Source organism: Narcine bancroftii, chromosome 5 (genome assembly GCF_036971445.1).
Source record: "Narcine bancroftii isolate sNarBan1 chromosome 5, sNarBan1.hap1, whole genome shotgun sequence".
Classification (NCBI taxonomy): Eukaryota; Metazoa; Chordata; class Chondrichthyes; order Torpediniformes; family Narcinidae; genus Narcine; species Narcine bancroftii.
Genome location: NC_091473.1, coordinates 142,565,410 through 142,581,172, shown reverse-complemented (window position 1 = coordinate 142,581,172; position 15,763 = coordinate 142,565,410). Strand labels below are relative to the sequence as shown.

Genomic DNA, 15,763 nt, shown 5'->3' with positions numbered 1-15,763 from the left:
CGCAGTGTGAGGCGACCACGAGGAGGCCTGGGAGAGCCTGGAGTCGAAGACTTCTGTGTGCAGGGCTGCAGCTTCTAGGGTTCAGACTACTTACACTGTCTTGGCCAGGGGGTAGATATCTTCTTCCAACAGCTTCTGCCGGATGGCCCTCGAGCGTAGCCCTCGGACGAAGACATCCTGGATCAGTTTCTCAACCCCGGGTTCAGCCAGACATAGTTGGGCCAACTCATGCAGGTGTCCCAGGTAAGACTCAGCCGTCTCCCCGGGTTGCTGGGCTCGGGTATTCAGGAGGTACCTTGCAAAGACCGCATTCGAGGGGGGTTTGTGCAAGGTCTCGAGAGGGTCCATTGCCTCTTTGTACTTGGAGCAGTCTCTGATTGCCTGGAAGGCATGAGGACCCAGCTTGGATCGGAGTAAGATGAGCTTCTTTCAATCAGAGTCCCAAATGTCGTCTGCATGCGCCTCGATGATTGCTTCGACCACGTGCCTCCCGATCTCGAAGCTTGTTTGAGCTTCCAGGTGGCGTGGGTTGATTTTGAGGCTCCCGGTGCTCAGGAGTTTTTCCATAGCAGCCTTGGAAAAATGTCTTTGCTTGATTAAATTGTGGTGACAGAATCAGACACACATACAACAGGCTTTAATCAGCAAAGACCTCCACAGAGCAGGGCTGGCTGTACTGCCGTAAACTCTGAGCGAGTCTTCGGAGGGCCGGCTCAGGTTTTTATCCCAGAGGATGATTGACACTCAACTGGGTGGGGCTTGATCCAATCAGGTCGGCTGATTGACAGCCGGCTAGGTGTTGTCCTGTCCCCCATACTCTCCTGCAGGTACAGAGGTTGCCCCCTGCAGTAGGCCGGTGGTGGACCACCACATCTTTCTTTCTTGTTCAGGTAAAGCACCACCCCCGATTTTCAGGACTGTAACTCATTCCTTTTTCTAATCAGTGGACACCAAAGCAAAATCTGACTTCCTAATACCGCTTTAAGCAAAGAGAAAGGCACATTTCCCCCCTACCCCCACCCCCAGGTTTCCTTGAATACAAATGTTTCATTCAGCTTACGGTGAAAATAGCTCACTATTTCCAGATCAATGAAGGCAAATGCACAAACACATCCTCCGTACGCAGATCAGAAATATATCACACAAACCTTACCAGCAAAGACTGATTCCCATACGTAACATTAAACAAGTCAAACATTTTCTCGGGAAAACAAGTCTGCATTTACTATTGCGTGAGATTGTACAAAGAATATAATGATGCCCCTTTCAGAGACTGTGTAACACATGTTCCGGGGACCCATTTTTCTTGTTTACTTCACACCAATAAATTTGATGTTGATTGTTTCAGTCACCCTGGCTATGAATTCAAAATATTACAGGAATATTTTATTTTACAGAATCAAGACTCAGCTATATATCAATTCAAAATAGCTAATTGAACATGTTAACTTCAAATTGTTTTGCAAAAAAACACAACACATCTATAAATCACAATAGAACTTGAGGAGAAGAACCCTTTTGTGCATTTGTCTGCAGCTATGGAGATTATCAAGCCATCTCCAAAAGATATCAAGTGAAATGCCCTCTTCCCTGCATATACTGGGCTGTTTCTACTCTCAGTTCAAGGCCAAGAGTAGGAACCCAATCCTTTCCTCCCACCTCCTCCACCACCCCACCCCCCCAACTTTGCTGAACTATTATTTTGCCAATTCAACTGACCTGCACCCAATCCATATCCTTCCATACCCCTCCTAGCCATGTACCATTCCAAATAATCCTTAAATATTAAAATTGAGCCCGCATTCACCACTTAAGATGGCAACTCAGTCCATACTCCCACCACTCTCTGGGTGAAGAAATTCCCACTAATCTTCCCCTTAAACTTTTCCCCTTTCACCCTTAATCCATGACCTCTGGTTTGTATCTCACCTACCCTCAGTAGAAAAAGTCTACTTGCATTTATTCTGTCTATACTCATCATAATTTTGTATACTTCTATCTAATCTCCCCTCATTCTTCTATGCTCCAGGATATAGTTCTAACCTACCGCCCACCCCTGCAGTGGTCACGCATTTACCTGCATCAGAAGCAGTGCCGGTCCCCGCTGATGACCTATCCGAAGCGATGCACAAGTGTTACAGGGCGCATGCAAGTGTTAGTTAAGCAGTCTGCATACATGGGATGGATCTCGGACGTAGCAGGAGGAGAGCATCAGGATCACCTGTGTGGCAGTGAAAAGGTTAGAGGGGTACGGCTGGCTGGTGTTTGGGGAGATGAAGAATACAATGTTGTGTCTGAGGAGAATAAAGAAAGTCGCTCCATTTTGCGCTGAAAGAAACAGGTGAGTATATTCTTTAATTGTGTGTAAACTGAGTAAATCAGTGCTGCTACAAGTGGTAACCCTGTGAGTTCACAGCACCTTCTCGTTTAAAACCCCTTACAGGAGCAATGGAGGAGGTCAAGCTGGAGGTTCACTCCATTTATTGATAATGCACCAGCTTGATTCATGATCCTTGAGGCACATTTCTCTGCCCTCTGTGTGACAAGTCAGAAGATGAAATATGGTTGACTTCCAATGCAGATTGGCTGTGAAGTGGAGGATGTCTTAGTGGATCTGGATGGTAATCTCCTATACCACATGCTTAAGGCGGCTATTCTGTGGCATCCTCAGTCATCTAGGGAGACTTGTATTGCCCAATTACTAGCTGATGACAGCCTAGGTTATAGGCAAGAGATGTTGAGGAAATGGCGCAGGTTAGCTGGAACAGACCCTATTGAATGGAATTTTTGGAAGCAGAGGTTCCTCCATTGATTACCTTGCTGAGTTCAAGGACATTTGGTGAATGTCTTTCGAATGTCCACCCTCAACCTATTGGTAGATCACGCTGGCCTCGTTATGTCCACAACCTCTGCATGGAAGATAGAACGATTGGCTTCTTCCCCTAGTTAACACGAGCAAATGAAGCTGGACCTTGTGAAGCGCCAGCACCTTATCAATTGGAAATAATTGAATTGGAGCAGCAAATGGCAGCACTAACTATGCAGGGCCAGGCTTTGGGCACGCAGTCGAATGCCTTCCGTCAACCTGATTGGAATCATGGTGGTCGAGGACAGGGTAGAGGAGACAGGCGGTGTATTTTTTGGAAGAACCGAAAATTTGGTGCTGCCGCTTGGTCCTGTCAGCCATCTTGTGACTTCTACAAGTGGCAGTCGGGAAATGACCAGGCCCAGCAGTAGAGGCAATTGATGTCCATGGGCACGTCACCCTCCATTTCTTCCTCAATGACCGTCTCTCGGGTATTCAATTTCTTGTTGATTCCAGTACAGAAATATCTGTGGTCCCTTCAACCCAAGGAACGCAGACAACCTAATATGTCACGTGTTCCTTCGGCCTGATGATGCTTGCAAACCACTTCAGCCCATTTGTGATGGTCCTTTCCAGGTCTTAATACAACACCACCCAAAGACTTATGTGATTGACAGGAATGGAAAAGCTGACACGGTTTCCATTGACAGTTTGAAGCCAGCGTATAATCGACGGACCATGTTCTGAGTCGTACCCCTGCCAGTCGGAGCATATATCGCCTACCTTGCACTATCAGTAGGGCTGGACTATCAGCCTTCCAGACGGTTGCGTAGTGGGACAGGTTTATTCAGTTTCCTCCTTGCATGGCTCAGAGGCTGAGAGGGGGTCTGTCGTGGTTGCATACTTACCTGCATGCTGGTCGCCACTGATGACGTAACCAAAGCGACGCGCAGGAGTACTAGCACCCAAGCGTGGGTTAGTTAAGCAATCCCCATACGTGGGATGGATCTCAGATGCGGGAGGAGGAGAGTGAGAGCGTCAGGATCACCCGTGTGGTGGTCAGTCAATGAAAAGGTCAGAGGGGTTTGTCTGGGTGGTGGTTGGGGAAATTAAGAATGCAGAGTGGTGTCAGAAGAGAATAAAGAAAGTCGACTCCATTTTGTGCTGAAAGAAATGAGTGAGTGCATTCTTTAATTGTGTGTAAACTGGGTAAATCAGTGCAGCTGCACCCCCACCACTTCTCACTTTCTCCCCTTGGCAAATCCCACTACCTGTCTATCCCACTGCATCCACTCCTCCTCGATTCAATCCCTTTGGAATCTGGTCAGGAGCGTACAGGAAAGCCTCAGATGGCAATCTGTCAAAAGAAATACCCCTTTTAAATACAGCATATATTACTTTTGGAGAGCGGAGGGGGTTTGAGTTTTGCTCTCATTATTCAAGAGGATATTTTAAGTTTCCCAATGGAAAGCAAAACTCAGTAGTTGTCCTGAGATAACTTTCTGTGATATAGCCTGATTTTTAAAAATATATATTCTATTTGCTGTTTGAAGGGTTTGCTGAAAAAAATCTGGGCCACATCAGAGAGCAATAAAACAAGGGTTGAAGGCATATTGGCCCCACGATATTTGGAGGCAGGTTGCACAACATGGACGGAGTTGGGTTCCCAGCGAGGAATGTAACTTCAGCTTCATTGTTTACCAGGATTTAGTGAGTTCACTTCCACAACTCTTCCACTGTGAGTGGGATCCAAATTCAGCATAAATTTGATTGCTTGTCCTGTACCCATTATCACCAAAGCACCAGTACTGCCACTGTGCTGTTATAAGATAATCACGCTCAACTACTGAACAAAATGACATCCAATTGTTCAGAAATTGCGACGGTTTTCAAGATTCAAGATTCTTTTATGTCATATTGTAGCGGATTATGCACGAGTGCAGCATAAAGACTGAGACAACAATCTTCTCACTGCGCTCTCGCCTTTTTCAGTCGCCACCTGCGACTGCCTGAACTGAAGTACAGTGCGAGACAAGCAGGGCCATAAGACAAAGATCAGCAGAATCTGCCTGGTGCCCTTGACAGCTAGAGAAATAGAAGGAAAAGTGAGTCCCTCCAAAGTCATGGAGTGTCCGTGCATTCACCTCCGGCGTACAGCAACACAGACTCAGCCACCTGAGCTCCAGAACCATACCTCCGACATGGTCAGGAAGCCTTCAGTGCCCTCGGCACCCTCTCGCATCCCGGATCAGATGTCCGGTTCCCCCTTTAGCCAGTCTTGAGCCAGTCTCCAGCTGCCTGCAGCCTGGTGCAAGTCTCTTGGCCACCCACAGCCTGCATGGGTCCCTTGCCTCGAGTGATTATTCTTCAGCCACACAGCCTCTCATTAGTATGCCGCCGTGGGCACTGTCCTGTAGGTTCTTCTCCTTTACTTTGCCTTCGCAGACAGGTGATGTTCTCACTGTTTTCTCGAGCCGCTCATCTGCTTTACCGGAGTCTCTCACTCATAAGGGTATTAAAGGTTACGGAGAGAAGGCGGGGACGGGGTACTGAACTTTAAGATCAGCGTCGAGCAGAAAATTAGCAGGAAGACTTGCTGATACACATTTCTAATTTATATATAATTTGTTTTTATTGTCTATTTTATATTCTATTTACTGAAACGTATGTAGGCCTGGACACAGTCACCACATTGAAAGTCTTTAATGACTTTTTAATTCAAATTCAGCGCCCGCCCTTTTAAGGGAAGCAGGAGCTCAGTCACCTCGTGGATTGTGACTTCACAATCGCTGCCCCAGGCGCGCGCTGGGCAGGAGACTTGAGGCAGGGAGAAACCCCTGACAGCGCCATCTTCCCATGGCTGCCCCGCGTGCGCAGGGAGATGAGAAAACATTTTTTTACCCAGAGAAATGTGAATCTGTGGAATGCTCTGCCACAGAGGGTGGTAGAGGCAGATTCGCTGATTATGTTCAAAATGAGAGTTAGATAAGACTCTAATGGGCAAAGGAGTTAAGGGTTATGGGGATAAGGCTGGAAAGGGGTACTGATAGTAGTGATCAGCCATGATCTGTAAAATGGAGGTGCTGGCTCGACGGGCCGAAGGGCCTACTCCAGCTCCTATTGTCAGCCATGATCTCGTTGAATGGCGGAGCAGGCTCGAAGGGTCGAATGATCTACTCCTATCTTCTATGTTTCTATGTTTCTAAGTCTGGAATGTGAGCAGGATCCAGATCACAGAATGACAGGAGCCAAGGTCCAGAGTTCTTGGATATTTCCTGCTCCTGCTAAACTCACTTGGTTTTCTGGAAAATATTTTATAACTGCATGTATTAAAAAAATTGCACTTGGGACTTAATGGAGCATCTTTTTCACTCAAAGAGTGGTCGTATCTGGAACAAGCTGCCAGTGGAAGGTAGAGAAGTGGGAACAATACCAATTATCATGAAACATTTGAACACACATTACAACACAGTAAATGTCCTTCAGCCCACATATTTGTCCCATTTGGACAGATACGATACATGGATGAGAAGGGTTTAGCAGGGATATACACAAAATGAATGCTGCCAGCACTTGGCCAGAATGCAATCATGGGCCGAAGAGCCTGCTGCATGCTCCGTGACTCTATGCACTGTTCCTGCAACAGATTGTGTTTCATTGCTGGGTCCGTGATCCATCATTGGGATTAGACATGTTCAGCAGGTCAGGTAGCCTCAGTGGAGCATGTGCAGGTAACATTTCACACCTGAATACCTTTGTTTCTTTCATCACAGATGCTGGATGGCCTGCTGAGTACTTCTAACATGAACAGTTTTAATTTCAGGTCCGTTCTATGTTGCTCTGTAGTGCATAGCGCAGCATGGTTCTGAGGGAGCGCATCACTTTTCAAGGAACAATTTCTCAGCTAAATAGAGATCCTGCATTTCTATTTCAAATGAGTTTAAGTTTATATTCAGACATGAGGCCCGTGAACCCACTTCGCCTAATTACACCCAATTGACCTACAACCATGGTATGTTTTGAACGGTGGGAGGAAACCAGGGCATCAGGAGGAACCCCACTAAGACACAGAGAGAATGTCCAAACTCCTTACAGACTGCACTGATTTGAACCCCAGTCGCTGACACTATAACAGCATTGTGGTAACCGCTACACTGACCGCGATGCCTTCAAGATCTTGAAGGAAATCCAGTCTTCAACCAATATATAGGAAGGAGGTTCTAAAAACACAATGCTGGAGAAACTTAGTCAGTCAACTAGTGTACTTTACATAGTATATTATATCAAGTACACTGGTTGAGCAGCTGAATTTCTCCAGCAATGTGATTTTACTTCAACCACAGTGTCTGCAGATTTTCATATTTTATCTCTGGGAAGGAGATTATCTGGTCACAACTCAATTGTGACTGATGGGTTAGTGGATGCAAGTTGGCAGCTGCATTTACTACGCTACAGGAAACTTATACTTTTGAACAAATTGTGCCCCCAATTCACACATGCATAATGTTACCTCACAAATGCCCCTTCCAGTATGAAAGACATCAATGAAACGAGAGTAAATGTTAACTTTTAATCGTGATTTTTTTTCTGTCTAAACTCTTTTAAGAACTGTTTCTTTAGCAATGGTTCTCAACCTTTTTCTTTCCACTCACATCCCACTTTAAGTAATCCCTGTGCCATCAGTGCTCTGTGGGATTGCTTAAGGTGGGATGTGGGTAGGAAGGGAAGGTTGAAATATTTTGCTTGAGAAAAATGGTCATTGCCCCATTTCCTTTGGAGCTATGAAACCGTGCACATAACGAGTCAATGAGGTCCGATTAGAACAGTGGTTTTCAAATTTTTTATTTCCACCCATATCCCACCTTAAGCATTTCCTTACTTATCACAGAGCACTTATGGCAATAGGGATTACTTAAAGTGGAATGTGAGTGGAAAGAAAATGGTTGAGAACCACAGCTTCAATGCTTTTTTATATAGTACTAAGACAAAAATTTGACTGACGCTAAATAAGAACCGTATGTACCTGTTCTGACTTGTCCACAAATTCAACTTAAAGACAGATGTAGCAACAGAGCTTGATCATAACCCAGGGTCTCCCTGTACACAAAAGTGCTGGAGAAACCCAACAGTTCACACAGCATTCATGAAATTCAAAAGACAGTTGAAGTTTCAAGTCTGAGCCCAATTTAAGAGAGCAGAACATCAGCCAGAGGCCCAATTAAAAAGGGTGGGGGGGGGGGGGGAGGAGGGGAAGGAGCACAGGCTTGCAGGTAGATAGGTGGAAACAAGTAGGAGGGGGAAGAGGGAAATGAATTGGGAGGTGATTGGACGAGGGTAGAGGGCTAAGATAGGATAATGGAAGGGGATGAGGAGCTAGAGAAAGGGAAACAGAGGGAGGTATTTAATTTGCTTCAACAGAATAGGACATACGTGGTAAATGGGAGAGCATTGAGGAATACAGAAGAGCAGAAAGATTTAGGAGTGACGGTACATCGTTCCCTGAAGGTAGAAACTCACGTGAATAGGGTGGTGAAGAAGGCTTTTAGTATGCTGGCCTTTATCAATCATTGCATGGAATATAGGAGTTGGGAGGTGATGTTGAGATTGTCTAAGACGTTGGTGCGGCCTAATTTGGAGTTCTGTGTGCAGTTCTGGTCGCCTAATTATAGGAAGGATATAAACAGAGTGGAGAGAGTGCAGAGAAGGTTTACCAGAATGTTACCTGGGTTTAAGCATCTGGAGTATGGGGAGAGATTGGACAGATTAGGTCTTTATTCTTTGGAGCGTAGAAGGTTGAGAGGGGATTTGATAGAAGAATTTAAGATTATGAAAGGGATAGACAGAGTGGATGTGGATAGACTATTTCCGTTAAGAGGAGGAAAGATTAAAACAAGAGGACATGAGTTAAGAATTAAGGGGCAGAGGTTAAGAGGTAACATGAGGGGGAACTTCTTGACTCAGAGAGTGGTAGCCGTGTGGAATGAGCTTCCGGGAGAAATAGTGGCGGCGGAGTCAATTGTATCATTTAAGAAAAGGTTGGACAGGTCTATGGATGAGAAGAAGATGGAGGGTTATGGGCATTGTGCAGGGAGGTGGGACTAGAAAGGGGTGTTTGGTTCGGTGCGGACTAGAAGGGCCTAATGGCCTGTTCCCGTGCTGTAATTGTTATGTTATGTTAAGTTATGAAAGTTGTGAATTCTCTTTATTCCTTGCAATGACCTCATAGCTGAGCATCTCATATTACTAATGGGCTTGGAAGCATCAACAAAAGCCAAGGCCAGTTGTATTTACTCCAACATGTTCTGTACTTTCAGATTTGAATTGATTGAAATGAAAGCCTCCTTGTTTCCTTTATGCATGTGTCTCTAAGGTTAAAGGCTATAATTTAACCATGCCTCTGCTGTCTGGATTGGGCTGGCTAACTGTTAAAGGCTGAGCCATCTCATTAACAAAGTATTTGATTTCCAATTCAGATGTGCAGCAGGATTAATGTATCCTGATTTTGTTTTTCCCAAATGACAGAAGTGGGCACCATAAGCTTCTTTTGTGCAGCAAACAACATCCGTGGTGTATATTGTGAAGCTTGGCTGAATTTTACAGCAAATCATTTAGCAAAAGGGAACACAGCGAAGAACAGTTCATAAGTCAATGCATCTCCTTTTATATTTCATTCTATTCAATACAAAAATTAATTACACCGTGACGCTATTGAAAGAAAGTGCCGGTAATTCTTATTCTGACCTTGGAAAATAATTTGCCTTCCTTCAATTTTCAGCCATTCTCAGAACTCCTCAAAGATCAAGCGTGTTAATTTGGTGCAGCACTGATGGAGCATTGCAGTGTCAGAGGGCAGGCTTCTCTATGAAATGCTAAGCGAAGGCCCCATCTGCTCCTCTAAGGATATTTTAATGAAGAACAAGGACGTCCTCCCTGGCGCCCTGTGTCACATCCATCTCTGAAGCAATACCCAAATAAAAATGATCTGGTGGGAACTTGTGTGCACATTGTCACAAAACATCACATTACAAAGATAAGTGGCTGAGGCTGTGAAATGTTCTCTAATATTAATCCAAGTCTTTCTTCTTTTGAAAGGAGGGATCTGAGACGTGGCCTGATTGAAGATGGCAGAAATAAATAAGGAATATTAAATTTAGGAGTGGGGTTGACCTAAATGGAAATAAAACTGAGACTGATATTACGAGGTTACTCGTACAGTGAAGCATTGAACTGAGTCCCGCAATCATATATCGTCACACAGTATGGAAGCAAACCCATTAATCCATCCAGAAAAGTGGGCAAAGGGCTGGAATTCTGAGGCATTAGAAAGTACGAAATTGAAGAACTGCCTCCAATAAAATGTGCAATTTAAAATGAGCAGTGAACATTTTTTGTCATTAATATACAAATTCTTAAAAGTGCAGAGTAGAAAAAGGACACATCATTCATTCCACTTAGAGGTAGCAATAGATTAGGAAAATATAAAACCGAATATGTTATTAACAAAGGAAGAAAAAAAAACTGCATCCCCTGAGAGTGAATTATTTACCAGAGGTCCCAATTCTTTAAAGCCACATTATCTTTAAAAGAAGGCCAGGTTATAATTTTTCAACCAAATACTTGTTGGTTGGAATCTGGATTAGTCAACCTGAAGAGCTAATGGAGGCTTTACTGACAATTTTAAAATGTGCTAGATACTTGTTTAAGAATGGGAAGCTGGCGAGATAAACAGTGGGATTGTTGGACCAGTGCATCTGCTCTCTGTGTGCCATCCTTTCTCTTGCCCCCTCTCTCTCACACCCCCCCCTCCTCCACACAGTACTGGATTTGGACTTCATGAGGCTTGGAAGCCCTTTGTTTAAAAAAGATTAAAACAAGAGGACATGAGTTAAGAATTAAGGGGCAGAGGTTTAGAGGTAACATGAGGGGGAACTTCTTTACTCAGAGAGTGGTAGCCGTGTGGAATGAGCTTCTGGGAGAAATAGTGGCGGCGGAGTCAATTGTATTATTTAAGAAAAGGTTGGACAGGTCTATGGATGAGAAGAAGATGGAGGGTTATGGGCATTGTGCAGGGAGGTGGGACTAGAGAGGGGTGTTTGGTTCGGTGCGGACTAGAAGGGCCTAATGGCCTGTTTCCGTGCTGTAATTGTTATGTTATGTTAAATTATTTTCAAATGAATGCATTTATTGCTTACATATTTACCATTTGGTTCGCTTGATCTCTATCATATATTGCCTGGAAACAGTACTTAGATGTAATTTTTAAAATAGTTGAAATATATTTTTGAGGCCCCTGTGGATTGCGAGGCCCTAAACTGTACCTTGTTTAGCTTGTGCCTAAATTCGGCACTGCTCTCACATACAACGAGCTAGCAGTAACAAGATGGACTATTCACATTCTCCAGTTTCTATAAAAGAGTCAGAAGATAAAAGGTTGAGGGGAGGGGGGGGGAGGGGAATGTGTTTTTATTTACTGATCATCTCGCAGAGCTGGGAGTACTCCTGATTCTCTGTTCAAATATGTCTGTGAGATTCCTTTCAGCCACCAGGTGATTTAAACTCACCTTCAAAAGACAACGCCAATCACTGGAGTCATACTCTACGTCAGTTGCTCAATCTGGAGTGGGACGTGAAGCGCACTTAACTTTCTGGTTTCCCAACGTGAATGTTGTCGAAATTATTTTTTTAAAAACTTGGTATCCTTTTACACTTGAATTTTTGGACTGTGTTTGCAGTTCTTATCCTGAATTTATAATTAATATGGAGCGTGGGAGAGGAGGAGAAAATACAAATCTCTCTAATTAATCTCTCAATAGTTATTGGTGCATCTTTTAAATTTAGACATACAACATGGTAACAGGCCCATGGGCCCACGTTGCTCATGGTGACTAATTAACCAGGTAACTGTGAGGGAAGGTCAAAAGGTTCAGGAATCTCTCCTTTGAGGATAAATTCAATGAGATAACATGAATCAAATCGCCTCCCTTTCTCATGATTACCTTAAGAAAAGCACTACATGAAAGTAAACATCACCTTGTCGTGCCCCCAAAAGGTGATGTAATTTCCACCCCCCCCCCCCAACTTTCCATGTGTGTTTACCTGCTGTGTTGTGATATGGATGTAGCCAGGGAGATCTCGGGGCTGCTGTCTGCTGGTAGTGTGAGTGAAAAGGGTTGCCATGTTTAAGGTCCCATCCTGGCCGGGGTAAGGCAGAAGCAGCGATGAGATGTCCTGTGTGTACCAGACCACTGCCGCAAACAGCGAGACCACCAGTAGCGAGCTTAGCACAAGGAACGATTTCCTCTGCAAGGTTGAATTGAGAGAGAAAGGAAAACATTTGTTAGCCCAGCCAAAAATCTCCAAAATCAGAAGTAGGCAATCAAGTAGAACTTCAGCTGATTCTGTTGATCACTTGGATCTGGTCATTGGAGCACCATTAACCAGTGTGCTCTAATGACCAACTTTACTTGTATTTGAAACTCACAACAGAATATAATTCACAAATAAAGAAAAAACTGAGGCACTGGATATCGGAAATAAAACAGGGAGTTCTCGAAACACTGAACAGATTAGGTAATCTGAGGAAAGCAAAAACAAAATGAACATTTCAGGTCCAAGTTTCTTCAAAAGGACTATTTCCTTTGCTCTTGGTGTGAAGCGATTGCATTCAAACAGGCCAAGCTACTTATTGTTCTAGGCCTTTGTTCTGGACTCTTCCCTTTGGAAATCATTCATATCTATGAACATCAACTTAATAATATCAAAATCAATTACTTCACAGCATAATCTTTCAGCAGTTCGGAGAAAACAGGATTGGTGTTATTTTCACCTCAAGCTGTCACCATGCAACCATGAAGGTCATCTATTCTTTCTGCCATCTCAGTTCCTATGTCTGCTCACCAGAAACTGTATCGCCAGCCACAATAACCCTCCATCCTTGTCTGATGCTCTTTGAGTTTGAGGTCTTCCAAAGGTCTGCGGCCCACGTCGTAACCCTCACCAATTCCTGTTTATCTACCCTCATTGTCCTCGCTGATCCACATTGGTTCCCCACTAAACAATGTCTCAATTTGAAACTTCCAATCTCTCTGTCACACTCAGGATAGGCGCAATGATGTAGACACTTTGGAAATGGTGCAGAGGAGATTTACCAGGATGTTGCCTGGATTAGAGAATATGAGCATGGAGATTGGACATACTGGAGTTATTTCCTCTGGAATGTGGGAGGGAAGGCCTGATAGATGTTTAGAAAACTATGAGAAGAATTGCTACAGCAAACAGTCACAATCTTTTTTTCCAGGGCAAAAATGTCACATCATGAGGACATATGTTTAAGGTGAAAGATTTAAAGGAGATGTGCAGGACAAATACTTTTATGAGAATGGTTGGTTCCTGGAATAGACCGTCAGGGTAGTGGTGGAAGCAGATACAACAGGAGCGATTATAGCATTTCTAGATAGTCATACAAATTTGCAGGGTATATGAGGATGTGTATCAATTGCTAGCTCGAATCGAATTTTCCTCTGCTAAACTGTTCCATGTTCTTTTCTACGACCTCAATCATCTTGCCCGTTTATATTTGTAATCTCTTCCAGCCCATTAACTTCCAAAATATTCACATTCCTCCCATTCTGCACCCCTGATCATTCCAGATTTAAGCCCTTTATTTCTAAGCCTGCTTTCAGATGCCAAAGTCCTAACCTCTGGAATTTCCTCTCTGAAACTGTTTTTTTAAACTCCTCTCTCTTCCCTCTAGTTCTGTGGTTTTCAACCCTTTTCTTTCCATTCACATCCCTCTTTAAGTATGCCATCGGTGCTCTGTGATCAGTAAGGGATTGCTTAAGGTGGGATGTGGGTGGGAAGGGAAAGTTGAGAATCACTGCTCTCGACCCAATTGTTACTGAAATATTTTGCTTGAGAAAAATGGTCATTGGCCCATTTCCTTTGGAGTTCTGAAACCGTGCACTTAACAAGTAATTTAGGGACAATTAAAACAGTGGTTTTAAAACTTTTCCTTTCCACCCACATCCCACCTTAAGCAATCCCTTACTAATCACAGAGCAGCGATGGCATAGGGAATACTTAAAGTGGGATGTGAGTGGAAAGAAAAAGGTTGAAAACCACTGCTTCTAGTCAATACTGATCATCTGCTTAAGGTCCTTTCCAGATACCACATGTTAATTATTATTGGTAATTCTCCAAGGAAATGCCTTTGTAAGTTAAGGTTATACATTATTAAGGACAAATTAGTCAGTTCTACTTTAAGGTCTGGATCCACTCCATGATTTCTGAATAGTGTGATAGGACTGGACTAAAAAGTAGAACTGGACTAAAAAGGTTCAAGCAGGATATTCTCTATGGCAGGGAGAGTAGAACCAGGGATCACAGCCCAGGGATAGGGAATAAGCCCTTCACCATTGTAAGGTAAAACATCATGAGATGGGAATGTGTAAGGAGTTACCCTGTACAGGGCTGTAACAAGATGTGAATGCATCCTTGTACTTACAAGATAAGAGAGACATTGATGGATTGAGAGGCAGGAAGCTAGCAAGGAAAGGATAGCAACAGTTTTAGTCATTGGACAAGTAATGATATGATGATGTTCTAAGCACGTATCCAAGGGTATAAAAAATCACCATTTTGCTGATAACGGCAGAATGCATTCTCCGACTAACATGGTTAGTTGCAAGTGTTACAATCCGGTAATAAAGAACAAAGAACCCTGATTTCGACTCAGTCTGGTGTTTGTCTCACTCATTCATGAACAAAGCAGACCTAACACCACTGAGGTGCAAAGAAATCTCTTCACACGTGTAAAATGGAATTGAATCGTTTATTGTCATGTGGACTGAGATGCAGTGAAAATGCTTTATTTTGTGTGCTATGCAGGCAAGTCAACCCATATTGGTAAATTGGATCAGCACATTTGGAAATGATACCAAGATTGGAGGTGTTGTGGACTCTGAGGAAGACTTTCAAAGCTTGCAGGGGACCTTGACCAGCTGTAAAAATGGGCTGAAAAATGGCAGATGGGATTTAATGCAGACAAATATGAGGTGTTGCATTTTGGCAGGACAGACCAAGAAAGGACATACACGATATATGGTAGGGCATTGAGGGTTGTGGCAGAACAGAGGGATCTGGGAATACAGATACACAATTCCCTGAAAGTGGCATCACAGGTAGATTGGGTGGTAAAGAGAAATTTTGGCAAAGTATTGAGAAAAAGAGGTGGGATGTTATGTTAAAGTGAGGCCAAATTTGGAGTATTGTGTGTAGTAGTTTGGTCGCCTAACTACAGGAAAGATATCAGTAAGAAAGAAAGAGTGCTGAGAAGATTTACTAGGATGTTGCCTGGACTTCATGAATTGAGTTACAGGGAAAGGTTAAACAGTTTAGGACTTTATTCCCTGGAGTGTAGAAGAATGAGGGGAGATTTGATAGAGGTATTTAAATTTTATAAGGGCTTTAGATGGAGTAAATGTAGGTAGGCTATTTCTACTGGGGGTAGGTAAGATACAAACCAGAGGACGTGTTAAGGTGAAAGAGTAAAGGTTTAGGGGAAAACTTCTTCTCACAGAGAGTGGTGGGAGTGTGAAACAAGCTGCCAGGTTCAAGTGGTGAATGCGGGCTCAATTTTAACATTTAAGAAGAATTTGGACAGGTATATGGATGGGTGGGATATGGAGGACTATGGTCAGGGTGCAGGCCGCAGGCCAATGGGATTAAGTAGAATAATAGTTCGTCACAGACTAGAAGGGCCGAGGGGTTTGTTTTTGTGCTGTAATATTCCATCATTCTATGCTTCATACTTTGGTACAGCAGGTCTAGTGCTACAATAAGTCAAAGTCAACTTTACTAGCATCAGATTGTACAAGTACAACCCGACGAAATATCCTTCTCTCGTCCTCAGTGCATAACACACATATAGATAAATAATACATATGCAGGACAAGTATT

At 43.6% G+C, this 15,763-nt stretch overlaps 1 protein-coding gene and 1 long non-coding RNA gene across 3 annotated transcripts in view; one reads left to right on the top strand and one right to left on the bottom strand.

Moving 5' to 3' along the window:
* The window catches only part of st6galnac3 (ST6 (alpha-N-acetyl-neuraminyl-2,3-beta-galactosyl-1,3)-N-acetylgalactosaminide alpha-2,6-sialyltransferase 3), a 249,728-nt gene extending 237,647 nt beyond the window's left edge, over positions 1 to 12,081 (bottom strand). The window contains exon 1 of one of the 2 annotated variants that reach the window (XM_069939296.1): positions 11,903 to 12,081. In XM_069939296.1, coding sequence (XP_069795397.1) covers positions 11,903 to 11,983 — 81 coding nt within the window. In that variant the 5' untranslated portion in view covers positions 11,984 to 12,081. The remainder of the gene's footprint in view (positions 1 to 11,902) is intronic. The other variant, XM_069939297.1, reaches the window with a different exon arrangement.
* On the top strand, positions 2,073 to 10,130 carry LOC138762831 (uncharacterized). Its single transcript, XR_011357187.1, has 3 exons — positions 2,073 to 2,239; positions 9,582 to 9,791; positions 9,899 to 10,130. It is a non-coding gene; the product is annotated as an uncharacterized lncRNA (long non-coding RNA).
* Positions 12,082 to 15,763: the final 3,682 nt, after the last annotated feature.